The sequence below is a fragment of the Patagioenas fasciata genome, chromosome 6 (assembly GCF_037038585.1).
Source record: "Patagioenas fasciata isolate bPatFas1 chromosome 6, bPatFas1.hap1, whole genome shotgun sequence".
Classification (NCBI taxonomy): domain Eukaryota; kingdom Metazoa; phylum Chordata; class Aves; order Columbiformes; family Columbidae; genus Patagioenas; species Patagioenas fasciata.
In genome coordinates, this window is record NC_092525.1 from 14,376,830 (window position 1) to 14,404,221 (window position 27,392).

At 42.5% G+C, this 27,392-nt stretch overlaps 1 protein-coding gene across 2 annotated transcripts; it reads left to right on the forward strand.

The window, feature by feature from the left end:
• Positions 1-496: 496 nt before the first annotated feature.
• Positions 497-26,930, forward strand: FAM20B (FAM20B glycosaminoglycan xylosylkinase). 2 transcript variants are annotated; one of them, XM_065842347.2, is made up of 8 exons: positions 497-583; positions 8,570-9,100; positions 11,843-11,929; positions 14,349-14,458; positions 16,607-16,778; positions 18,973-19,164; positions 21,392-21,451; positions 23,189-26,930. In XM_065842347.2, the coding sequence occupies exons 2-8, from the start codon at positions 8,724-8,726 to the stop codon at positions 23,418-23,420; spliced, it is 1,230 nt and encodes a 409-aa protein (XP_065698419.1). In that variant the 5' UTR covers positions 497-583; positions 8,570-8,723; the 3' UTR covers positions 23,421-26,930. The 2 variants fall into 2 exon arrangements, with proteins under 2 accessions (XP_065698419.1, XP_065698420.1); XM_065842348.2 differs by lacking the exon at positions 497-583 and adding an exon at positions 1,097-1,116.
• The last annotated feature ends 462 nt before the right edge of the window (positions 26,931-27,392 follow it).

A 27,392-nucleotide genomic window follows, 5' to 3' on the forward strand; every position in this document is an offset into this window, starting at 1 on the left:
AGGAGTATAATATAGTCCTAATATATAGTATAATAAGACTATATAGTATAATAATACTGTGTAATATAGTCTAATAGGGCTTTTCTTCTAAATTCACAGAAGCCAGATACCCCTAAATGTTGTTGTGTGGTGTTGCAGGCATTCTGTTCACGCCGTATTTTAATATATTTATTAATATATTATCTATTTATTTATTTATATATTTTAACATATTTATTAACGTTTCCCTGGATTTCACCCTAAGCTCTTGGCTCTGTCCTGGAGCACCAGTCCCGGAGCTGCCCCGCGGAGCCGGGGCGGAGGGGGTTAATCCACGCTCGCTGCCTATTGGCCACCCGGAGATGGCGCTCCTTCTGCCACTCCCATTGGAGGCGGTGGCCCGAAGGCGCTAGGAGTCGGCCAATGGGAGGGCGCGCCGCGTCCCGCTGGCGAGGGGCGGGCGGGCGGTGAGTGGAACGGGGCAGGTGGAGCGCCCGCCCATTGGCTGCGGGGCGGGGCCGGGAGCCGGGCGGCACCATGTTGGGGAGCTGGCGGGGGCTGGCGGCGGCGCCGGCCGGGGCCATGGAACTGGGCAGCGGGCGGGGTGAGTGCGGAGCGGCGCGGGGGACGGGCGGGTGAGGGCTACGGGCTGCTCCGCGGGGCGGCGGAGGCCGCTCTCGCACCTGCCTGCGTGGCGGGGCGGTGGCACCTGAGGGGCGGGCACGCCCCTGCCGCCTCGCTCTGCCCGGGGCACCGGCCTAAGCCGGGATCGAGGGGAGGGTGGTGAGGCACCCTGCCGCCTCCCTCCAGGGCCGGGGTGGCCGGCGGGGGCCGGGCGTCTGCCACATGGGTCGGGTCCCGGCTGAGGAGCCCCGCGGAGAGAGGGAGGAGCCGTTAGAACCGTTACGGCCGTTGGCCGGCGCGCGCAGGTGCGCAGCCGCTCGGCCGGGCCTTGCGGGAGCGGCAGCCGCGGCCTCCCGCCCAGCTGCCCCGCGGGAGGAGCCGGCGGGCCGGGCTGCACCCCGCGGCGGGCCCCGGCCGGGCCTCTCCGCCCTGCTCTGCGCGGGTCCCCGCGGCTGGCGGTGAGGTCCGCAGGGCTGGGTCCTCCGGCACGTAGGACGCGTTCGGTCTGGCCAGGTCAGCCTCGCTGGAAATGCCTCTGCGGTTTCCGTGTGGGGGGAGAGCAGGTCCCTGAAACACCTCCCCGTTTCATCCGTGGTCAGTTGAGGACTTCACAGAGATCGCTGTGACAGATGTGTGTGTTTATCTGCTCTCTTGCGTTTCTTTCCTCTCCTGGATCCTTGCTTTGGGATGGGAGAAGAGCCCCACGCAGCTACGAAGCCTTTCTAGCCATGCACTGGGCTTGTGAATAGACTTGCTCCCAGGGCATCGGTTGCAGCCCAGCTCAGGTCGTTGTCCAGTTGAGAAAAATAAGATGTGTATTGTTTAGCAGAAATGCTGAGTCTAGTTGTGAAAGCCATGGATTTAACCATTTTTAAAGGACATCTGTGTTTAGCTCCTTTCTGGATGCAGATGTGTATAAGCAGTGCAGCTGTTTTGGTTCAAGCTATCTGAGGTCCTAGTGCTACAATATACATATGTGCTTTAGGGTCTGAGCAAACAGAGAAAACTGTAAAATGTAGGTTGTAGTCTTGTAGTGAATTCAGTATGAATAGATTCCACCTGGTGCTTATTATGGAATAGAACATTAATACTGCAGTCTTATTTTAATTTGAAAATGATTCCATGCACCTCTTATGTCCTGAAGTCTGACCTACTTAGTTGCAACAAGATTTGTCTCTATTTGCAATACAAAACCTCAGGAGGGTGAGGTGGATTTTGTTGTCTTGCACGTTAACAAAGTTGGCAGCTCAGTTCTGATACCAAAGTCTTTTGTTCTCTGGTTCGTTGTCTGCTATCTCTCTTCTTAGAGTGGGGGAAATTGATTGGTGTTGTCTTATAGTGGAGACAGGCTTGTTGATGTTGAATGTCAAGTGGATGTAGAGACCCAGGTTGAGTTTTTGGTGCCCATCTTAGGTATGAACTGAATAAACATAAGAGCATCAAGTTGAGAAGGAAAGCTACAGGATTTTCTTAACTGTTCTGGCTTTACTTCCAAGTTGGAAAAGGCTCCCTGAAACATTTCCAGCTCGCTTTGTTGACCACAGAGGTCAAGTAGAACCATCAGTAACTGGGATGGGGATGAGGGGAATTATATCCTTTGTAGTGAAACTGTGTTTTCTGACCAGGTCCCGATGCCCTCCGCTTTTGTAGCCTCAGTTCCTGGCTGTGTCCCTTACCAGTCCGCTTTGCAATACTTTTGATTCTTTCCGTCTCGTACAGCATTTCCAGCTCCTCTGTGTACCAGCTGTGTGCATGCTGGTTGCCCAGATGGCTGAGGCGAACAGACAACCGTTGAGCTGCTGCTGCAGCCTTTCCCCTTGTGCTCCCCAGCTGCCAATTTCCAATAAACGCATAAAATCTGTCTTCAAAACATCTACTGTTTTCTCAGATGTGTTTGAAATTAGCCAATGGATCCAAAAGCTTACTGGTGAAAAGCGTGATTATATAATTTTTGTTTCCATAGGAAACCCTGCTTGAATGAAAGTTGTTCTGTGAGGAGAATTGAGGAAGCCTGATTTCCTGGGCACTTGTTTGCCACATCCTACCATGGTAACTCCTGCCTGTCTCCTACAACCTCAGGCCTCTGGTAGCCTCCTTCCCCCAGGACTGCACCCAGGTGCCACCTGTGTCCCCATCAGCCCAGTCTCCATGGGTGCTGCCAGCTGTGTCAGATATCCATGTGGCTGAGTGGCCAGCCAGCTGTGGGGAGAGGTTCACAGAGAAACTGAGTTGTCCTTGGCTTCTTGAGGCTCCTGTCCTCTGTCTGGCGAACTGGTTTTGCAAAGCTCATGGATGTATACACCTCTGACAAATTTGGCTGAAACGTGGGTGTTGGATTCTAAAGGCAAGGTGGACAGACAGATGAATAGTTATTTTCTCTCAGAAGCAGTGTGAGAATCTGTCAGGCTGTCACTGACTTTTACAGTCGAAGGCACACGTAATGCAGTGGTTAAAATACTTGTGGTCTTTTATATTTTATCTATACTCTGGCTCTCAACCAGGGATGCAGTTGTGCATGTGGACTGAGTTGAGCATAGAGTGTCTCAAAGATTTTGCCTATAGATCGCAGGGCTTTTGACAGAAAGAGAGATGGAGAAATAGCAGGCAAGTAAATATGTATGAAGCCTTCTGCGCCAGACTGCCAAACTCGTACACAAACCAGCATACAGAGAGTGGAAGTGACAGAATGAGTCTGAAATATCTAAGCAAAGGTCTATGGGAGCATGCCTGTGAAAACTGAAATAACAAGGCTTAGGCAGAGAGGGAAAGCATGAGCTACCATGGAGTTGGCCAGAGAGGGGAGGATAGGAAGAAAGATTAATCTGGTGAGACTGATGAATGGTTTAGGAAGAGGAGAATGTCACTGTTATATACACTGTTTCATCAAGACATTTTCTGGGATATACTTGAGAACTTTTAAAGACCTTTTAATAGGAGATCCTAGAAGGCATAGTGTATTTGGGAAGAGAAAATGTGCATTTAGACAGGAATTAGAGCATACTTAACTGTGTTGCAGCTGGGCATCTGTTTGAGCTATGATTTTTTTTTGTGTACTTGTGCTGACAGACCAAACCTTTGCCTGCCCTCAGACCTGATTTGTTATTCAGAGCATAACAAAATCTTAGCAAATTGTACACAAGTATTTTTGAGATAGTAGTTTTCTAGCTCTATGATATAGAAATAAGATGATGATAGGTGGCATAGTGTTGACCTTGTGACTAATAAAAACCTTTTTTTGGGATGTGGTGCTCTGCTAACTTTGCAGACTGCTTATGGTAGCTGTGATTTTGCTGCTTTTTGAACTAGGACTACAGTGTTATGCTGTTGGTATTTAATGCCAGTGGGCATGCTTTAGGTCAGGCATTTGTGTGCACAGTGACCCCTCCGTGATATTTAGAAGATGCTGTTATTTGAATATTGAGTTGGAAGACTCGTTACTTGCTGAGAATACAGACTTGGCTGTAATGAGAGACAAAATCGATCAGGAAATAACCTGAAGACATAGTGAAAAACAAGAAGCATTTCTGAAGCAAACTTGCCAGTCAACTACTCTATTAAAAAGCTAGTATGGTAATTTCTGACTGTTTTGTTTTCCTCATTGATCAGGTATATGATAAAAAGGCAGTGGTTTTTCCTCTCCTTCTATGACATAGAGATGGAGTTTGGGTAGTAAAGCAACAACTCTGTCTTCTGTTTAGTAATGGTAGTGGGAGATAATGCTAAGCAGAGGCTTAGGGAAGAAAAAACCAAAACCAAAACACTCCCCCAAGAACTGAACAAACAAAACCAACCAAACAAACCTTTTAGAGTTACTTGATCTTGGTAAGAGATCAGCAACTGCAGGAGGGAACCCGAGTTGTTCTGGGACTGTAGGTACTCAGGGATTATTATATCATTGTATTGTGTTAGTGCTGGTTGGAGGTTTAAAATGTGTTTGACTTCTGAAAACTTCATTTGTGTTTTTCCTTCTCTGATAGCTTCTAGTTCAAAGAGCATGTAGTATCATCTAGTGCATCCCATATTCCCACAACTTTTACACAGAAGTGGCTACTCTGTCCGTTTGCCCCTTTTTGTCAAACAAGAAAACCTTTGAAAATCCTCTCACCCATCCTAGTTTCTGGAACAGTCTCCTTTTTTGGTATCCTTCTGAGATGATTTCTGGGTTTACATTTGTCATTGTCCTAGACCCTTTTGCCTTTTGTTCCAGAGTTGTGCTGACAGCTCACCCTGTTTTTCCCTTTTTAACATCTTTGAGGATTTGTTACGATTCCATTTGTTTCTGTGACCACCTCTCTGATCTCTGTCCTCATTCCAGAACCAGCTTCACCTTCTTGAGCTTTCAAAATCCTATTTTCCAATGACTTGTCCTTTTCTTCAAATTACTTTCTTGTAAAATTGTTTAAATATTTTCTTCCAACACCTCGACACTGTCACTCATGTCATCTTCAGTTTAAAACCATAAAGTCTAAGTTCTCACTTTCCATGATAAAGTTCTTCATGAAGGGATTCATTTTTGCTGCCTTGTACAGCCAGGAGCATAATGTTGGCACCTGAGGAGTAATGTGCTGATTGCATAGCAACTTCAGGGGTGTTTTGTTATTTGCTGGAGAAAAGCAGCTGATAATTGTTTCAGCAGATGTCATTAAGAAGTCAGAGCTGACTCACCTGCTTAAAGCTACAGAGAGCAGAATCAGGGAGTAATTGTATAACTTGAAGAGGAGTGTTTGAGGATTGGATGTTCACTTAAGGGAATTAATGAAATGTAGCAATTTTTTTTTTTTTTTTTTGTAAATTCTGTCTACATTGTAGGAGGTTTTCAGGCAAAATTAGTTTCAAAGCTGTGACAAAAGATTCATTTTTAATTTCAGTGGTAGCTCTAGTTATATTCTCCTCTCCGTCCCCCTAGAAGAATACCCCTAGAAATAATCAGCATTCCCAAAAATCAGTCAAGTAAAGTGTGTGCCCAGCTTGAGCTCTCAAGGTATGAAACATTTCTGTCCAGTGCTTTAGTTGGCCAACACTGGGCTGTGAGGCTTTTTTAAAATATGTATGTGCATGTACACGTATCTCATAAAGAGGGGTAACTGTTCTGAAATGAACTGTGTTCTTCTCTGTAACTTCTTAGAAGCTCTAATAGATTTTTAAAATTAATGAAGACAGATCGTGATAACACCAATGTTCAAAATTATTTAGAATTACTAGCTTTAAAGAAGTGAAATTATGGAATTACAAGGAGAGGGTATGGTGATAGCCTGATCTGCTTTGTTTGCTTTCTTAGGTTGAAGAATAATGTTATTATTTAGGGCTCTCTGAGTGACAGTTTCTGTATTTGCAAGAACTGGGGCTCTCAGCTCAGGTGCATCTTTATCTGTGCTTCTCACTCTTGCAGTGTGTAATATGCAGATTGACACGCTGTTTGGAGAAATGCAGGCTGTGTGAACAGAACTGAGAGGAACAATAATTAGTTTTAATTTCCATATAAACATGTAACTTGTTGTATGTCACTATTAGCACAAACACTTATTTTCCAATAGATTAAATTCAGTATTACATAATTGACAGGGGACCATAGTGCTAGTTTGAAGCATCCCTGAGACTTGGTAGCTGTCTTTCACCCTGTGCTCCACCCTTCATGGGGTTTTCATGTTGCTGTTAACATTTAACCACTAGTTCACATTTCAGCTTTAATTCACTGTCCTTAGGAGACTTTCACTTTCATTCTTGCCTTTCTGCACACAGGTTTTATAGGAAGTATTCAACAAGCAAAACGTGTGACTGGGGAAGGGCTAAGCTGAACTGAGCTGTAGTCTGTGTCAGGACAATGACAGCAAAAAAATATCAGCTGGTAACCTGGGCTCAAAGCCATGCTTCTGCATGGTCAGAGCGTCTCGGCTGTAAGTTGAGCAGTGCCCAGCTTGGTGGCTGTGCCGAAAAGAGTGATTTTGAAAATGGGAAGATCTGACAGTTTGTTATCGAATTTCCTCGTCCCTGTCGGTGGGTCTTTGTGACTGTTCCTAAGTGATTTGGCTGCTTATCCTTTGTTGGGCTGGCCTGGGCCATAGGTTTACCTACACGTATAGTGACAAGTGCTGCTGCCAGGAGAAACACTTTGTTCTTGGCCTCCTGGTGTGCCCTCCTTAGTTGTTTATGTAACTACGTTGGAAGCCAGATATGGTGAAGGAGGACTGAAGCTGAAATGAATAAATGAACATGTTCAAGCTTTAGCACTGCTCAGATCTTTCATGGAGTGCAGTGCATGAAGGTGGGAGATACATGGAGGGCAGGACCCTTTTTTAGGTGACAGTGCTGACATAATTTGTGGTACCCCACTGTAGATCGGTGGGCTTCACAGGCACTTGATGGGCCATCTCTCACTGTTGGAGCTGCTGGGCCCCTCCCTTGTCTCTCTGATGTGCACTAGTTGTGGTGTTCCGTAGGCAGATGATAAACTGTGCATTGGCTCAAGAACTAACAGCAGTAGGTGGTTTACACACAAACCAAAGAAGGTGGTTTATATTTGGGTGGGTTGGCAACATTGCACGTTGAACCACCTTGCAGCTGGGTTGTGTGAACGCTGACACTGCTACGTGGGAAGGTGGGGGGTAGGGTGGGTCTGCTATAGGGCTGATGTAAATTTATATAAGGTTATTTGTGGGTTTGCACGTGCTTTTACACTAGTGCTCTTATACTGTGCCAAACCTGATTCTGCACTGATGGCCTGCTCAAAGAGTGCACCATACTGTCGTCTGCTGTTTGCCACGGCCTTAATCTTCAATGGAGGCCACACGGACGCTGAAGACGGCTGTGATCAGTGTTTGGCTCACAAACCATGGTCTGGCTGTCCTTGGGTTGCTGCTGGTAAATTAACTTAGCCCATGCATCCTGTTTTTCCAGTGACATGATTAATGATGACTGGTTTATACGCTTATTGTTAAATCACATGAGAAGGCTTTTCTGGATTAGTCCTGCCACTGGTCAGGGTGCCATTTGTGGTTTTTGTGGTTAGCGTTCCTTGTGCAGAGAAATCTTTGGGTCCAAGGGTTCCTCAGAGATGTGTCTTAGTATCCATTTCCAGTTGGTTTTTGACTATGTTCAACTAGTATTATGAAGATAATTTCTGTCCTCATAACTGAAACAAAGTTGATTAACTGGGTCTTATGTGGTCCTTATATGCTAACGCTGTACTGGCAAAGGCTTGTTGAGGGGTAAGACGTGTTACAGCTCATTGTGAATACAGAAACACTGATGTGGCAGTAAGTGTGTTGTAAGAGATGTTTCTGAGAAGAGGCAGTATTGGTGTTTGGGGGTTTTTTTTCCTTGTTAATTTGGTGTTGAGATTACAGATAATTTGCATATTTTTTGTGGTTATAGGTTTTACAGTTGACTGCAGAAGATAAAGATGTGTAGTAAACCGCAAGGAAGTGAAGATGTCCCTTTTTTTTTTTTTTTTTTTTTTTAGAATGGAAAAAATGTGCAGAAGTTGTAGTGGCAGCAAATGAGAGGCAATAAACAGATTAAGTCTATTCTGTCCTTATGTCTCACACCTCCAGGAAACTAGGCTGTGCAGCTTTTCTCACCAGTTGTCAGATGTCAGAAAATCTACCCGGGAGCTTTCTCTTAAGGGACAGATCTTCCGAAAACCAGAGGTTATGGGTTTTCTTAGTAATGGCAAAGTTTTTGTGAAATTGGAGATCAGCTTAAAATATAATTCTCTGTAAAAGTCTTGCCCATGGTAGTTGCTGTAGTTATGATTTCAGCTGTGTAGGAATGCTATCAGGCGGTTTCCCATCTTGTGGAGATCACTGAAAGGCGACAGGCGGACAGCAAACCCCATGTGTTTTAACAGAAATGTTTGGGCTTTAGGATACAAGTGTACGTAAATGCAGACTTACATTCCAAGAATAAACTTGATTTTGAGTTTGTTGGGATCTGCAGGAGTGTAAGTTTCTGTTTTGTTTATTTTTAGGGGTACCAGAAGATGCTTCAGTGGTGATACCTCTTTCACAATGCAAGTTATGAATGAAATTAATTCAGTAACATCCCCTTCCTCACCCTGATCTCCGATAGACTTCCTGTAGTGCTTGGAAGAAAGGGTCAGGGGAGAAGGGTTGAAAGTCACCATGAAGCTAAAGCAGCGAGTTGTGCTGTTGGCCATCCTCCTTGTCATCTTCATTTTCACAAAAGTTTTCCTGATTGACAACCTGGACACCTCAGCTGCCAACCGGGAGGACCAGCGCGCCTTTCACCGGATGATGGCGAGCCTCCATGTTGAGCTGGACCCCCGCCTTGACCACACGTTGCAGTCCCCTTGGGAGATTGCAGCCCAATGGGTGGTACCCCGGGAGGTGTATCCTGAGGAGACGCCTGAGCTCGGGGCTGTTATGCATGCCATGACAACCAAGAAAATAATAAAAGCTGATGTGGGATACAAAGGGACCCAACTGAAAGCTTTGCTAATACTTGAAGGAGGACAGAAGGTTGTCTTCAAACCCAAGAGGTAAATATTTCCTTCAGTGATTGAATGAATAACTGCTTAATGTATTTTTTTTTAAATCTCCATGTTGCTGCATTGATGCTTAAATTACAAATTTACACATAAATGGAAAGGCCATTCTGATATTTGCGAGACAGACAGCACGGAGCCTTGCTGGTCCTCTAGCAACACTAGGTTGCTGTGCCAACTGTCTCTCAGGCTGTATAGCTTTGATGCTTGAAACAACCTGTCTTCAGGTTAAAAGAATAATCACTGTGTTCAGTCCTGAGGGAATGCTGTTAAACCTGATGTTTTCTGAGCAGTACCTTCCCCTGATTGTGGAAATGCAGGTTGTGGCAGTGTAGAGACAAGTCTTGCCTACCTTTTCTGAGCTAGGGTCATGTCAAACTGCCACAAGAGAATGCTGTTCAAGAACTGGGAGTGAAAGTTGGCAGTGGTCTTAAAAGTAGATCTGAGTGTCTGGCATGAAGACTCTCAAAATCACTTGGTAGGTGAGAGTGAAAGCCCCTGAGTTGCCTGTGTACTAATAGTGGGTACTGGAGGAGGAATGTAAGAATGGGCAGGTAGTGATACTTCCTTGGCATGGCCTCTGTTTACGGTGATCCACAGGGAAATTTGCCACGATTGAACATTTCTGAAGAGTCTGTGCATGTCTGTAAAGGTTCTTGAACTGTTTGCCTTTGGGGAAAAGGAGAAGAAAGAAAAATGTAAAGAAGAAAGGCAGGTGTGTTTTATGGGACTGCACTGCAAATCTAAGGTGTTGTCATCACAGAATGAGTACATCTCCAAAGGATATTGGATTGAGCAAGCGTGAAATTTTTCTGTCATGTTAATGAATGATTAGAGAATGAGAATAAAATCTGCCCTCGACTTCTTGAATTCACAGTCCTGTTTCTGTGTGGTCAGTTACTGGTCTGGCTGGAGCTTCACTGTGGGACTGGGCTGTGTTTAAACGGCGTGAACTTTTCACACAGAAGTCTTGGTGGTATGATAGGCAGCTCATCCAATAAATGCTGTAACAAGACATGACATTTCTGTAGTCCTTTCTGTATAAGTGAGTCCTATAAAGCATTACACCGAGCATTAAATTACATTCCCATAATGGAATGTCTGTGCAGGCAGACACAGTCACTATGCTCCATCAAGGACATGCAGCTGGGAATGTTTATGGGCGTGCTAGACAGTATATAGGGGTGCTAGACAGTATGGCCTTAGCCATTCTGGTTGAGCTGTGTTCTGTCTGTGACTGCTAAATAAATAGGCTTGTAGGTAGAGTCTTGTTCTGTCATTGCAAGGTAGTCTCTTTAACCAGCTTTTGTCCTGAAACATATGTCAGAGTTACTACTAAAAACTGTTTTGAGAAAACTCACTGGTTAGGGAAGAATGAATTCTCTCGATTTGCCACCATTGCTCTAGACAGGACTAGGTGCCTGCTGGGCATGGAAGCAAGAATTTGTTCTGTTTCACCAATAAGTTTTAGTTCTGCAGCTTTCAGAGTGAGACCATGTTGTCAAAAGCCCGCTCTAAGAACATAAAAGACCTGACACTGGGGACATGTTTGAGGGTTAGCCGTCTCATTTCAAAAATACTTGAAATCCAGCCTAAGTTACTAATGATTAATAGTTGCTCCCACCACACACCAGTGGTATGTGTGAAATAAGATGCTTGTTTGGTGTAAGTTCCAATTTGGAAGAAGTTGTCCAATCCTCCCAAAAACTCCATGCCATCCTGTGCTGGTTGATTCACTTTTGAGCTACCTTGCAGAGAAACTGAAGCATTTGCTCAGGCGGATAAAATGGACCATTGTGTTGCCCAAGAGATCTTCCCTGGGCAGGGTTAAAGCACCGTGGCTTCTCTTACACTGTTGCTGCTACTACTTGAGTGCCAAGTCTGTTAGAAACAATCCAGTTTACACAATTTGATACATAGGTGGAAATGAAAAAAAAAATAGCCAATCTAATTTGGCCTTACTTTGTTTGAAAAGATATTGCATTTCACCCATTTGCACGGCATTGATTGTGGAATTTTATGCTCATCTGGAGCATGCTTCTTAGCAGTAGCTAAACCTGATTCAAATGTCTTGAATCTCAGAAATTTGTTTGCCTTGACTATTTAAATAACATCTATTTTAAAGACAGGAAAAAAAAAAGGAGAAAGCCCATCACTTCACCAAAATATGCCGTTGTTGTAATGAGTGTCCGATTTCCATTTCTTACTGTTCATTATGTCTTTTTTCCGACAGAATAAAGGGTCTTTTCATATCCAGTATTGTCCTCAGGTTCATGCTTGCTGATCTTCTAGCTACTAAAGATTGCATTTGGCATTTCTTCCACAATATCAGATTGTATTTTCGTGTTAATCTACAGTCCATTCTAACCCCAAAATAATTTGTGGAGTTGTTCTTTCCAGCATAAATAGTCCCCTGTTCTGTAGCTGGGTCTGTGTTCTTTGTTCTTGGATGTGGCTTGGCATACAGTTGGATTAAAACTCATTAGTCTGAATGAGCACCGCTTCCCAAGCTCTTGAGACAACTGCATGTCACTGACCTTTCCTCCTTGTTTACTACTTCAGCAGGCTGTACGCTATTTAGTCTCATTAATATTTTTTTCCTCTCCTATTGCCAATCACTTTGAAAGTGACCCAGGGTCTGTTTCACATGGCAGTGTTATTGCATTTGTTACTCTGAATGGCAAAATTGATGTAAATTCTGCATTAATCACTTTATTTGACTTATTTCATTTACAGATATGCCAGGGATTATGTAGTGGAAGGAGAACCATACGCTGGCTATGACAGACACAATGCAGAAGTGGCGGCCTTTCACTTGGATAGGTACAGAACTATTGGGTTACCTGATTTTATTGTCTCTGGTAAATGCTTTTTCAGAGTTGGGGAAATAGGAGTTCCTTGAAGAATACACCTCAGACGTGAGCTATTTCTAAGCTGCCAACATACCACGTTGAAACAAAAAATAAAAATCAACTTTTTTTGTGAAACTTCATTTCAGAGATCAGAGATTCTAACGTTTAAGACTTTTGTTGAGAATTTGAAAAGGAGAATGAGCAGTGAAACCACTGATGCTTCATATTGTATGGAAGAAAGAGCTTAGCCAAATCATGTGGAAGCATCTGAAATGCTGAATTTATGTGATAAATTAATGTCTAGTACACTAAATGTCTAGTGTCTAGACTAGCAATGTAGACTAAATGTGAAGCAGTGCATCCTAGAGGAAAAAAACAGCTATTCTTAAATTAATTGTGTTCAGGGGTACCCAGGTGGTTTTGTGGACCTGAGCTGGACCTGCAATTACTAGAAGAAAAAGTTACAGGACATACAAAGAATAGGTCAGAAAATACCAAACACTGAATGTCAGTAGTTATAAAGTACAAGCTAGAGGTGCATTTTCATCTAGAAGAAATGAACGCAGTCTTGGTCTCCTTATTGTAAGAGGACTATGTTGGCACTTTGGAGAAGATTTCCAAAGATAATTGAAGATGTGAAAAGTTCTTACATGAAGAGACTTAAAATCTTGGGAAATGGAACAAGGAGGCACAAATATAATAAAGAGCATAATGGTTGAACTTAAAGTGAGGTTTCTCAGTACATAAATGAGAGGCTTATCACTGTGGCTGAAATAGTAGATGGTAAAAATATGTTTGTTAGTCACAGTTCATCTTTGGAACTTCGTATGGAAATTAGTAATTCTAGGAAAGTTTAGTGATAATTAGTTGTGTAATACCCATTACTGCTGTTGCAATCTTGAGGTGGTGGGCCAAAATCAGGGTATTTTGAGACCAAAAAAGTTAATGTAGCCAGACATCTGTTGTCCATTTGTGCTTTCAAGAAAAATAGACTTCGGTTTCCCTAAAAAAGCAGCTATCACACATTGTAAAGCAAGAATTGAAAGCCTCTTTCCAGTGTCCAAACCCCTCTTTCTTAGCTCTTCCTTGCTGCTTGGTTGTGTTGTTGTGCTTATTTCTCGGGTCTTTCTCCTCTCTTTATGGGTACACATCTCTATATTCTTCAAGAATACCTAGCAGGAGGTACCTGCCCACGTAACATTAGCACATACCTTTGTTTAGAATGGTGTCAGTTACATATTTTGTCTGAGGATGCCCTTGTTTCAAGAAGGATCTTGTATGTTTACCACTAAAGGCGGGGCTGTGTTTTCCGGGATACTGGACTTTCAGCTGTGGGTCTGAAAATACAGGATCAGGTTTTCTAGATTGAAGCTCTGTGCTTATTTACTTAGAACACCTGCATTTGCTCAAGCTGTACATAACTCTCTGTATCAGCTATGACTTTTGTCTTTATGCATACAATATTTGCTCAGGCAGACATTTGGTGTTGGCCTTTTTAGAGGTATTTGATACCTGTGGAAGGGACTTCCTCATTGAATAGCTAAAAAAAAATACAGCTGTTGAAGTAACTCTCCCAGTATCTCTGTGGAATGTAGATTGTCCCTTTTTGGGAAGGGACAGTCTGTTTTCAATCTCTTTTTCTGAGATGCAAAGACTACCAAAAGGGTATAAAAAGTAGATTAAGAGAGTTGGGGTAGTTTGTACACCTCCTTGAAGCACTTTTAGAATTCCATTACAAATACCCGAGTCATTTGTGGTCACAGAACAAAGGCTGTGGCAGACATGGAAGTGGAACCTGGATCTTGTGACTGCAAGTTTTATGATTATTTTTCTTACCTCTTCTTTTCCAGACACTTTTCAGTTATTAAATTTTGTTACACTATTCTCTCTTCCCTTCTCCCCCCTCATGCCAAACAAAATAACTCTAGATTGTTTACTGTCAAGTATAATTGAATTGGGCTTAAATGTAACATTTTAATATATAGTAATTCCCACAGATTATAAATGATCTTTCCAGGTGACCAGCCCAAAGACCATATGGTTACCGCTTTAACTTGCGCATAAGACAGATGATGGATATTTCTGGTATGAGGTCTGAGTTCTGAGAGCTGGAGCATGATGCATCCTGTGTTGCTCTGCTGCAAATGCTCTAATAAAGGAATGTCACCGATGGTCTATAAAGCAAATTTACCATCCAGACACTTAGGAAAAAGGAGTTTCCTTACTTTGCCTTGGAGAATAGAGGAGGTTGCCGCAGGGTTCCAACTTTATTCTTTGGTCTCAGCCATCTCAATTTCAGACAATGGCACAGAGACTGTGGGTTTGTTTTAATTTAGTAATGCTGCCCACGTTGCAAATTGTCATGTCATGTTTTTTTCACCCCAAATTAGAATTCTGGGTTTCCGACGAGCTCCACTGGTGGTTGGCAGGTTTGTGAATCTACGGACAGAGATCAAACCAGTAGCCACAGAGCAGCTCCTGGGTACCTTCATGACTGTGGGTAAGTGGATTCCGTGGGTTGTGCAGCCCAATAAAGAAAAAACATGTTTAATGAGAAAAAGAGCCATGGGAATCTGACAGTTATAGAACAGTTAACTATGATACAGGAAACTAGTGAGTCTCTTTCTGTGCCAAGAGGGATCGTAACTTGTATAACCCCTTTTGGTGGAGGAGGCAAACTTGATTTTCTCAAAGTTGTTTTTCCTCTGTAGCTTCTCTATGTTCCCTCATGCTGCTGTTATAGATGGGATTTTTTTTCGACTAAGAATGTTTTCTCTGCTGTCAGAGGTGGTAAGAAAAGTCTATGATTAGACCTGAAAGGAAAAAATGGAATTGTATTTAACGCAAACACAGTGGTGATTTGGGATAATTTATAGAGCTGATGCGTCGGTTGGTATTAGATGTTGTTTGTGCTATATCAGACTCTGCTGAGCATTCATAACTAAATGTGTCAGAACTTCTGTATGTTGTTTACAGTAATAATGCTGTGAAGGACACTTAATGGGAATTATTAATGTGAACTCCTACCAAGTGGTCATTAAGCACCAAGAAATGAATTATGCTGCAGCCTGAACTCCTTCAGGCTTTCATAAAATATCCAATTATTACTCTTTTTTATTTTTCTTCCAAATAAGACTCTAGAGGTGATTGTTCATTACAGCTGATAAATATGTGTGCCTGTGTGTATTTCTATTACAAACACTGCTGGTAGTCTCACCTACTAAGTTTGCCTAACGCTTTCAGTTATAAGGTTTAACTTTCAGATGAGAGTAGCTCTGCCTTGCCAAACTCTTTTTGCATTCACATTGGGTGTCTGCCTCAGGCAGACTTGACTTTTTCTAATTTCAGCCAAGATAACTAATCAGTTTTCTAGCAGAAGTGCTGACTTCAGAGGTGCAGCTCCAGAAATGTTCATTGTCGTTCCTTAGATTCCTTGGAACTGCCTGTTCTGCAGAGCATGAACCAAAGAAAGAGGTGGATAGGGAAAAGGTTGTGATTCCTTGTCAATCCAAATTTGACCAAGTTTCTGAGGTTTTGAAGGAAAGATAATTCATGCATACTCAGTGCAGATTTGGTAGAGCTGCAGCTAGAATCTCAAAGAATTCTGTCTCTTGCTGGACCTGCTGCAGGCCATGGGTAGGAAGAGAGACTTGCAGGGTTTTCATAAAAGTAAGAACTGGTCTACTGCAAGCTGTGTGTTCTAAGTGATCATCTCTGTGATGTTCTCAGGTTGTCTGATTTGGGGAGTGAGAGCACAAGAGCTGGATCTGGATGGAGGGCTGCAAAGGAGTGCTGGCTGGTCAAGGAATTATGAGCTGTGGAGGATGTTGGGTGTAGAGCCAAAGAAGAAAGGACAGGGAATAAGTGGAATCACAAGTGAGACATAGGTGGAAGAGTATTTTGGAAGAATATCTGTGAATACGGAGGTGGAATTGACTTGGCAAGAGTCAAGTGAAGGCAGGTTAGAAGAGTGAAACAGAAAAGGTTAAGCTAAAAATGTTAATCTAGGCTATGTAGTTTACTGTACGCTAAAGGCTACGTAGGCCTTAATAGACTACAGACTGCAGGGTTTCATTGTTCTGTCCTGTCAGAAGACACAGATGAAACTTCTGACATCTGCGTTCCTGGGTCACACGGCAGCTCGTTCGTGTTTCTCCCGCTGAGTCAGCTCAAGTGACTGAGCCGTGTGGCAGATCTCGGCACTCCAAACCCATTTGAGTTCTGCTTAGTCTTTTCTCACTCATCTCTTTTTCATCAGCTTTTTGAAAAACGTGAGAAATACGCCACCTTAAGGGTGAAGTTTAAAAAACAAGGAGGGCTAAGGTTGCAAAGTCAAGGTCCTAAGGACTAGGAAGAGATCACAAAAACTTGTTGATAGTGCAATGTTGTATTAACTCTCAGTGTGATAAAACCATGAGAAAATACAATTGCTTTCTCCTTTGAATATTGGTCTTCAGTGTTGCTTTGAATGAATAGGTGTCTCTTTAATCTCTTGAGCCTCTCCTTCTCACAGGTAGGAAGCATGAGGTCAAGTGCAGTGAAATCCTATTGCAGGGAAGGTTCTACTGCAACAATATGCTACTAAATTTCAGTTGGCATCCCTTGGACTATGTTCTGTTCTTTTGATACCTTTTTGGGTTTTTTTTAGGTAATAACACTTGCTTCTATGGGAAGTGCTACTATTGTCGGGAAACAGAACCAGCTTGTGCAGATGGGGACATCATGGAGGGATCAGTGACCCTGTGGCTACCAGATGTTTGGCCTCTTCAGAAACATCGGCACCCGTGGGGCAGGACATACCGTGAAGGCAAACTTGCCAGGTATGAGAACATGATAGGCTTATTCTTTATACATGATAACTGGTTCAGCTTACATAGGTATGCACTGACAAGTTCTTATTTGCTTTGAATATTGTCAGTATTCGGTGACTATGCTCAGCATCTAAAGGATGTTTGCAGAGAAGGAAAAACATGGGAGATAGAAGTTCTGTACAGTAAATGGAAGGTGTCCGAGTGTTTGGGTTGGAGATGTTTTTGTCATGACTAGAGCAGATGGTTTTGAACTTAATAAATTTTTCAAAGTCTGTATCCTGGACAGGTGGTTTGAAAGAGACATTTTTAGTCCTTGATCTAAAATATCCAATGATGCGATTGTTCTCAGAAAGAATCTCATCCAAAGGCTTCATTGAATTGTTTTAGCATATTAAAAATACAGTTTGATTTTTGAGCAACAGATGTTGTCTCCTTTTCAACAGGTCAAAATTAGTTGTAAATTGCAGTAATGAACTGACTGAATTTCTTGGAGGTGTTTCTTTTTTGAGAGACTGTTTTTCATCATAAACTGCCTGGTTATACAGGAGCTTACCCTCATACCTATGCTGATGTGATATTTGCTATGTTTTGATCTTACCTTGTTCAGGTGGGATTGCATGGTTCTGTTGTCTTGCACCTTGTCACATTGCGCTTTTCACTTTGAGAGTATCAGGAGAATAAAACATTCTAGATGTCATGCTCTCCTTTTTCTCTGTCTGATAATTATGGAAAAATAACTCTGTAGGATTTTTTTTCCTGATCTAGCTGCTTCTACTCTGGCCTGAGTTGACCCTTGAATAATATTTATATAGTCACATTAGTGTACATATTTTTTAATGGACATGTAATAGGCAAAATCCCTGACCTTCGAAGTCCTATGCTAATACAATATGAATGATCAGAAATTAATGCTGGAGAAAGTTCTGTCTTGAAAGAGTAAATGAAAAATGAGACTGCATGGTATAGCTGAAAAAATGTTCAAGGAGATTAAATACTAATCTATAGTAAAAATGAGAGAAAGAGAAACAGTTGAGGGAGAGAGGAGTGTAGCATAAAAGAAATGTATCCAGTACAAAGAGGAGTACATTATGAGACAGGAATGTGTGTGACATGTAAACAAAAACATTGAGAAGGTAAAATTTTGGCCACTCCGATTTGGGTAACTGGAAGAAAGATGGGATATTGGGAGCTCGGGCTTTCAGAGCTCTAGAAGATGAAGTGGGGTATGTGGCAGTTCTCATAGTTAAATTCTGATCTCCCTGCTTTTCTGACTGCGATTTTGAGCATGTCAGTGAGTTTCTCCAGTTTGTTCCCTCCATTTCTGTTCACAGATGGTTTCAGGCATTTCCAACTTAACTGCTGTTTTGTGAAGGATTGTTTCAGTCCTTACATGGAAGATTTTGTACATATACTTGTTATTTAGGTTGACAGATGGACAGCATTTACACCAGAGATTTGGCTGCTTTGGTGGTGGTGTTGAATAGCTTTGAAAACTAAAGAAGAAAATGAGAAAATTTTAAGTCCTAGCTTTGGAGAATTGAGACATGACATCCATGTTACAAGACCACAAGTTACATGCCTAGGTTATGTGTAGAAGGGAAGGAAAGAAAAAAGGAAGTTTGAAATCTTGCCATTGGTGAAGAAGGTGAGAGGATCTGAAAGGAAAGTGGGGAGGAAAGAGACAGCTGAGTGATGGAGAATGAACACATGAGGCCCTTCTTGGAACAGAGGAGGTCGTTAGTAACCATGATGAGGTTATTTGTATTAGAAAGAACAAATTAAGGTGATCACTGGAAAGCAAGACTGATGAGAACAGGTCGAGGCAATAGAAACAGCTACAGTACTTGTAGTACTTAGTTAGGAGATTTAAGAGAAGCAAGTCGTGATGGCAGTTGTGCTATGAGGCAGCCTGACCACCCCTGAATTCTGAGCAAACTCTGGCCTTGTTTTCTGTAGGAAGATGATGTGTAACCTTGCACTGAAACTATAGCTTGCTCCACACACTAGGGTGTTAATATAGGATTTACTTTTTTAATAAAACACTTTTGTCCAGCTCTTTCTTCTTTTATGTAGCCTTTCCGGCTGCACTAACCTTCTCTTTACACACTCATAAGTGAGTATAGGGGCAGTTAAAAACACCGCTGGTGTGCTGTGATGGAGTGTTCCTTGAAGATTTGATTTGTTTTCTCTCAATGGCCCACAGGTGGGAGTATGACGAAAGCTATTGTGATGCTGTGAAGAAGACTTCACCCTACGACTCGGGCCCACGTCTCCTTGATATCATTGACACCGCCATCTTTGACTATTTGATTGGAAATGCTGACCGGCATCACTATGAGAGCTTCCAGGATGATGAAGGAGCCAGTATGCTTATCCTGTTGGATAATGCCAAAAGGTAAGAGGAATCCTGGTGGCCAGGCAGTGCTGAGCACAAGGGCACACATTTGTCTGCTCTGCATCTCACTGTTTTCTCCCACTATTTTGTTGATTAATACCTTTTGTGCTAAAATTTCAAAACTTTCCTACTTATCAGAAGTTACTCAGCAAATATTGAGGTCCTTCAAAGGCTGTGATGCTTACTCTGTACTCTAAATACTGTGACTGCTTTGGGCAAAGTCTTACCCAAACTACAGAAATGCTCAAATTAGCACAGTATGGCCTTTTTTCCCCAAACAGCTTCCAGAGTTTGCATGTTTAACTCCTCCTATTCACAGAAAAGTCCCTCCCTTTTATAATTCAATTAGTAGAAGGTTAAAATCTTATGATTTATTATTTAACAGTGAGTATTACTGAGTGCCATAGTAAAAGTAGCTGTTCTCAGAACATATCTGAATAATTTGGCATTCCTTGCCTTCTGGATCAGTCTGCTCTGGGTTTAAAAGGTTTAAAGTGGAGATCGAACTGATACTGAGAGCAAAATATGATGATGTCCTGAGTGTAGACATTAACTGTTACCAAAACAAAAATAAAGCATTTGGTAACTGAGAGGAACTGATGAGAAGTCCTTCTTGAGGCCAAACTTTACCATTAAGCATATGTGGTTAAAATTCGGGTTGTTCTGTCTTTGCTATAGATTTTATGTGTCAGCTGGCATAGCTTAAGTTTAAATCATTACAATTTGCTTAATTTTTCTTAAAAACATGATCTAGTCCAGAGGCTCCTGAGTTGTTTTTATTCAGATGGGCGCTGCCATCTGCAGCAGCACTGTGTTTCCCCTTCTGTGGATGCACCAACATCTGCTGGTTGGCTCTGGCAGGTCCTGCACCAGGCTCTGCTCTGCAGGGCTTCATGTACCGCTTGTACCAAGTGTACATAGCGGTTGAGACCTCCGATCTGGACAAATTGTTGGAAAGCTCGGAGTTACCATTTCTTTCCCTGATTGCCTTTCATATAGTAGATTCCTTCCTTACTTTGTTTCTAATTTGTCTGCGGTGGCTGTGTGTTTTGTCTTTATGCCTTAGCCTGTTCAGTAACATGCCTTCAGTTATGTCAGCAGGATGCATTCCACCTTGGGATTGCTTTAATTGTTGCTGCTTTAGGTGATTTTGGCAAAATGGTCTTTCTGCAATGCTCTGGCAATGTGCTAGGAGGAAGTTAATGTATTAGTCACTGGAAGTGAATATGGTAGTTCAAGGTCATGTCAGACCTTTCATTATTGTACATGTGTATAACATTATGAAAACATTTCCGGTGGGGCTTTGTAGGCCCAGGATTAAATTGTTTTCTTCAAAGTTTAAATAATGTTCTTTCAGCTCCTTTGAGATAAGGGATAGGGGGACAGTTTTTCCATAGAACCATAGAATATCTCAACTTGGAAGGAACCTCTAAGGATCGTTGAGTCCAAATCCCTGCTTCTCTCAGGAGTACCTAAAACTAAATCATAAGACCAAGAGCCTCATCCAGAGCATCATCCAGATGCTCCTTGGTGCCATGACCACTTCCCTGGGAAGCTTATTCCAGTTCTAAAGCTACTAATAACAGAAGTATTTGAGCAGACTAATACCAGACTCCTAGATTAAGTTATTTTTATTGAAGGGAAAGTTCTTTGTTGAAAACAGTGTTATGAAGGGAGTGAAACTAAAATAAAAAAAAGCTTGTGTTTAGGTGAAACTTGAAATACTATGAAATCCTTTTGGCAGGCTTGCCTTAGAAAGTGTGGTCATGAAATGTTGCAGTTGATCAGCTTGTTTGTTGAACTGTTGGTCTAAGCTTGACCATCTAAACCAGCACGTGGCTGCTATTTTGTTCATCCCCTGTCCAGCTGTGTCAGACGGGCAAAGCTCCTGCTCTTGGTGTCCAGAATAAAAATTACTCCTTTCCCTTGCTTTGCAAGATGAGCTTAATTTCTAAACTCTTCTGAATTTTGTTTCGAAGGTGACTTGGTCTGATAAAGAACTAGGTACGCTGGTGTTGCTTCCATTTACCTGGTACATTAGCTGACGCTGTTGAGAGTGATATCTGTAACTGGTCATGCCCTGATTATATTTTAATTTAAATTATTTGAGCTGTTGGAGCATGAAATTGCCTAGTATTGATTTTTTTGAATTCTTTACAAATCTGTTGATGTTGAGAACAACATTAGGAGTTCAACTGGTTCACTTAGTTTTAATTTTGCTTTTCAGCTTTGGAAACCCTGCCCTGGATGAAAGAAGCATCTTGGCTCCTCTTTATCAGTGCTGCATGTAAGTGAAATGCAGGGATGCTGTTCATTTCATTTATGTAAATGCTGTCCCTAGGGTTGCAATATAATTAAGTTTGAAGCCTTCTGGCAACCTGAAAACATTCATTCGGGTACATAGTGGTTTACTTTTTTGAGGTACTGCCTTTGATGCATTTTTGCTGCTCAAGAAGCTGAGAAATACATTTATATTATGGTAGTAAATCAGACGGTAGACTGTAGGAAGTAGTCTCGCCTCCAGGTCACTGGTTCAAATCTATCCTTAGTCAGTATGACAGGTACTTTGCATCTGCAGCTGCTTCATCCAGCTCCTGCCGAACAGAAGTTCACATCACAGTTTGAGCTCTCTCTGACAGAAGCTAAGGACTCGACGTGTCTGGCAATTTAACTACCTTCATTTTCCAGTGTTCTTTCTAAACAAGGCTGCAGCACTGCTCGGGGTCCTCCTTTCAAAGTGAAGTTTTGAGGTTTTTTGCGGGATTTTGTTTACGCTTTGGCCTTGTGAGCTGTGTGTTTGTTCATTCCATTTTTAGAGGCTGTGACTTGTTGATTTTTGTTTTCTGTCACCTCTCTCTCACCAGGCCATCACTGCTTCTCATTAATAGATAAAAGTATCAGAAAGAGAAATACTGATATATCCATTTACTGTCTCTGTTGCTTCAAGATAACATTAACTCCTTTAAGCCTTCCAAATGAAACATTTAGTTGAGAGTTCCCTGAGCCTGTCCCTGGAGGGTTCTGTCTCCCAAATTCCTCAGGGCTCATGAAACCTGGGTGCTCTGCAGAAAGCCTGAGCTCTCAGCCCCTACTTATGCTAAGGCTTTATGCATGCTGCATGCTGCAGTACCTCTGGCCTACCTTCTGCAAGGTTCTTCAATTAAAGTAAATGATTTTCAAATTCTTTAGTTTTACTACATCAATTTTAAATACATTTTTCACTTCCCGCTTAATGAGGGTCTTTTGAAGTCTTTCTCATCTAGATTCTCCCAAATACAACTGAGACAGAAGCTGATCTATACAAGAGACACTGCAGTTTTCTGTTTTTCAGATATCCTTTCTTTCTGATACCAACCAAATGCCATTTAAGAATTCCTATGCATAGTTGTTTTAACTATAGATTTGTTACGATGCTTATTCACAATGCTGATTTCTTTAGAGGCCATGAAAAGCTGAGAGTTTAGACTGGTGATGCTAAAACACACACATTTGAGGGAGAATCCCAAGAGACTTCACAGAACAGTTTAGATGGGCTGATGTGAACAAGTTCAGTGGCCAGTGAAGCAGAAGGATCACTGCTGAGTTCACCTTCTGTGGAAATTCAGTTGACTGACTTTTGTCCTTTGTTTTTATTTGTTGGTCAGTGATGCTCTTCCTGAGGTGACATGAGTTTTGTTTTTGAATTAACAGATGCACTGTTAGTTTTCTTTCCTTTTCAAACCGTATCTGGGAGGCCTCAGGACTGAAGAACTTCCTTGCTAGCAACTGAACGTAATAACACAAGAATTACATCACATTAGATTCTTCTTCACGTTCAGTCTTTACTTTCACTTAGATATTGCATGTAATGCAGTTATACCTGGACCCTTCCGTCTCAAAAATGGCTTTTTTAATAAGACTCTGTTCTACTTAGACAAAATCATGATATAACAGGCTTCCTTGAGAGGTTGGCTTTGATATTACTGATGGAACTTCAGCTGGACAGGGCCACAATGACATGTGTGTTTGTTTCTTTCTTTTTCAGCATCCGGGTTTCTACCTGGAACAGACTCAATTATCTGAAGAACGGAGTACTGAAGTCTGCCTTAAAAACTGCTATGTCGCATGACCCCATCTCACCAGTGCTTTCTGACCCTCATCTGGATGCCCTGGACCAGCGGCTTCTCAGCATTCTGGCTACAGTGAAGCAGTGCACAGACCAGTTTGGGCCAGATATTGTGCTGGTGGAAGACAGGATGACACTGTCTCATTTGTAATTGTAGTGGAACACAGATGAAACTCCTTTTTTAAAAAAACAAACAAAAAAGCGATAGGAAAACAGCACAATCAATTGGGAAAGGCTGCAGTCAAGGTGAACTGAAATGACCAGGAGAGCTTCTGAGCCAGAGAAACAGAGGTGACACTGGCTTTTACCTTCGGCTGACAGCGGTGAGAGGTGGGAAGTTGGAGCCTTGGATGGCTCAGTACCTGTAAGGGCATCTTGGCCATTGTGGTGTGTCCATTGCCGGCAGTGGACGTTGCACTGGATAAAAATGGCTCTTGACGTTGGTGGAAGTGTGTGAAATACAGACACTAATTTGTGGACTGAATCTAGAGGAGATGAACAGTATGATCCTCTCCCCTTCTCTTCCCCACATACACTCTTGCGAGTTTTTGTCTGATTCAGGGTTGTATATAATCAGCTGTGAGCTGGTTAGGCATTTTACTGCTTCTTTAGAGAATGAGGAAGTGGTGAATAAAATAATTATTAGACCGAAGAGTTGTACCATCCCGCCGGGGGTGGGATGTTCTTCTGAGTGCCATTGGGGTGGGAGAGGGGACCTCTGCTGCTCAATTGTCTTTTCCTCGATAAAAGGCTAGGAATGGGCTTTGCCTCGTGTTAATGCTTCAGTGTTTTTGCTGAAGTCCTATCAAAGATTTATCCACAGGGTTGGAGATTTAGGGGAGGACAGGGTGGTTATACAGCACTTGGTAATTAAGAGGTTAAAGTAAGTTTCCATGTGTCCTGTCATTGTTTTCCATTTATAAGGAATATGGCAAGGTCTGAGTAAATATCCTTGCAGTCCTCTGTCCATATTAACCAAATTTTCATTGTATTGTAGCTGAGGAGGAGGATAGAATCTGTCCTTGGAAGCAGGTTCTGTTTAGTGAGGACATGCTGCTTACTCTGCCCTATTTGATGTGGGGAGTCTGGGCACGATGTGCTGGCAAAGGAGAGGTGTATTGCTGGACTTCCCCAGTAACCACCAGCTGTGGGCAAGGCCCCAAAGAGTGGAGAAAAACCTGAACTGTGCTTGCTCTTCTTCAGCATCTCATACAGAGGGAGCTTCCTGCTGCTTGATGTTGTAATCACAGCTCAGTGCTGCTGCTTTGTGGACACCAGCTGTTTTTCAGTCACACCATCTACCTGGTCTGCCTTGTGGCTGAGCTGAGAAGCTGTGAGCACTTGCAGTTACATTTTCTGCCTTCCCCAGCTGCTTCCTGCAACCCTCTCTGGGATGTTCTCACTGGGCTGGTCATCCTGGGCTCCTCACTCCTAATGGTTTTGCTGTAGAGAAGGGAGAGTTGGTCTGAGTTGGCTTTTCAGAGCAGACTTGTAGCACTTGTCTTGTGTTAGTCCTGTCATCCTTCAGCACCGCGTCAGCCTGTACTGTGGATGAGCTTGTGGCCATAAAACTTGTCATGCTTGTGGTAGGTCTGGGTCTGTGTCTCCAGAAGGGAAGCAGCTTCATCATTATGATTCCAAATTTAGCAGCTTTGCATCTATTTTCAGTTCAGACATTATGGTTCTTAGAAGTAAGGAAAGAGTTCACTTCCCAAAGTGATTATGTATTATTGGACTTGTGAGCGAGGGCAGCAAAATGTCGGTTTAAGACCTTTTCCCTATCTGTCACAATTTTCCTAGCTCTACGGTTGTGTGGTGGGCAGATCAAGAGCTGTTTCCTGTTCTTGCACCTGCTGCCATACCTGATCAAAGAGGTGTTAGTGGAAGAGCTGATTTTTAAAATGAAGTTTTATTTTGCTGAAATCTTTATTGTTTTTCATTGCCTGAGTGCAGTACTTTGATAGTAGAATGTAACTGTTCACCTGAAATTGAATTTTACATTCTTCTAGATCTCTTCTGGACTTGGGCACATTACAGACCCATCCCACAGTTAGGATGGGATGTGGAGTTACTCATTGGTGTTACCAGCCAGGTCTGTAACGCACAGCCTGCTTTTAGGACACTGGTGTTGAGCTAGTGCCTGATTATCACTGTACTTGATGAAATAAGATGTGTTCAGAAGCCATGGTCCCTTCAGTGAGTTGAAACCACCGTCACAGAGGTGCCTTGTGGGTTCTCTAAGGGATTGCGCTGCTCCCTCCCCAGCTGGGCTGGCCTTTTGCTTGGCTGGCACTCACATTTTGGTGGTTGAGCGAGACAGCGTTGGGAAGTACTGCAGGCAACAGTTAGGTGGTTAGTGAATGCTTTTATTCTAAAGCAGAACAGATCCATACTGAGGCATTTTGGCACGAACTGTTTCCCAGGGAACTGAAGATGATTTACACGAAGGGGAGACAGTGATGCACATGGTAGTGGCTTATGGCATTTTTAAAAGCACGTTCTTTGAGCTTAATCATAAGCACTTAATATTTTGGAAGGATCTACCAAAATTCGAAGTTTTGATTTCTGTATGATCATTCTTGATCATTTACATTTGATTTATTAATGGATTACAGAAAACCCTCTCTCTGTCTTTAGGAAATCAAATTAGTTTTCAGGGCTTATGTATTGCTTGTTTATGGGGCTCTAAGCTGAAGCTTTTGCCACCAGATGGAACTTGGGGGATCAGTTTTCCCCAGTATGAATGTCAAAGACATAAAGCACTGTATTAGTTTACTTGTGAACAATGGGCATGAAGTCCGGCATCATCAGTAGGAGGAAGCAAGAAACAATTGCTTTTTCCTTTTGTTCATGTGGATGCTTCTGGTCACTGTAAACGCCACGAGAGCTTGGTGTTCTGCAGCAGGAAAGAATAAATTCCTCTCTTACCCAAAAAATCAGGAATATCTGATTTGGCCTCATTACAATCTCTGGCTTTTTGGCAACGATCATTGTCTTGCTTAAATACAAAACCCTGAGTAGTTTTAGAATCAGTTGTAACTATTGCAAAGGGAATCAGAAGCAGCACCCACATGCGAACAGGATCTGCTTGAATCTCTGAAAACCGGCATCATTTGTGAGGCAGGTGCTGTGCTCTGTTGATGAGGTTTTCTTGACACCTTCTAATTCTTGTTCGCTGTGCACACTGTCACTTGCTGGCTCCAGATGTTACAAAATGGTTGTGTTGTGGATATTAGTAATATCAGAGCACTCGAAGCACAGAAATCCAGAACTAATTAAAGAGAGAGCTTCATCACCCATCTGCTATTTATCTCCTCCTTCCTAAGTCAGCCGTCGGGCTGGAGGAGGCTCTGAAGTTGGCTCCTCTTCCAGCAGCTGATGAACTGGAGTATGTCTTGCCAAACAAACTTCAACTGAAAAATACTAATTTATTAAGAAGCTAATTTATTTACTGTGACAGCTGGAGCAAGATGCTTGAAGCAGATGCCCCTCGTGGAGCTGTGAGGATTGCCTCTGGGAGCAGCTGCACAAACGGAGGTTGCTAATAAGAAAACAGAACGCAGTCGTGACTTTCTACTTGTATCCCCCAGGATCAGATTCCGCATAAAGCAACATTGTGTGAATAAAGATTTTAATAAAGCAACACTGATAGATCGTTTAAGTCTCTCTCTTTCTCTACCCTGTCTCTCTTATTCTAACATGGCGAGCTGAATGTTTAAAGTGTTTTTCTTCTGACATATCATGGTTATTCCTTCACTAATCATTATCAATGGCATTTATTCTAGTCATGTATTTCCAAGAATGGAGTCAAATGTGCAGGTTACTTGCAAGAGCATTGTTGATAAGGAAAGATGTGTTTAAGAAGTGTCCCAAAGTGAGGCAAAAGTTGAACACAGCTTTAAGTGGTCTTTGGAGAACAAATATTTTTTGCTTTTGAAAGTGCACTACATGGCCCTGCTTCTGCCAGGCCACCGAGGCCGATTTCTTGGTTCTGTCCTGATAGGCTGGTGTTGTTTTGTGGAGCAAGGGATGTATATTGAGTTGGCAAGAGATGCATATAGAGTTGGCAGTTGTTCATGGTTGGCTTCTCTAAGCTTTTATCAAAACCCTTTTACGAGACGGG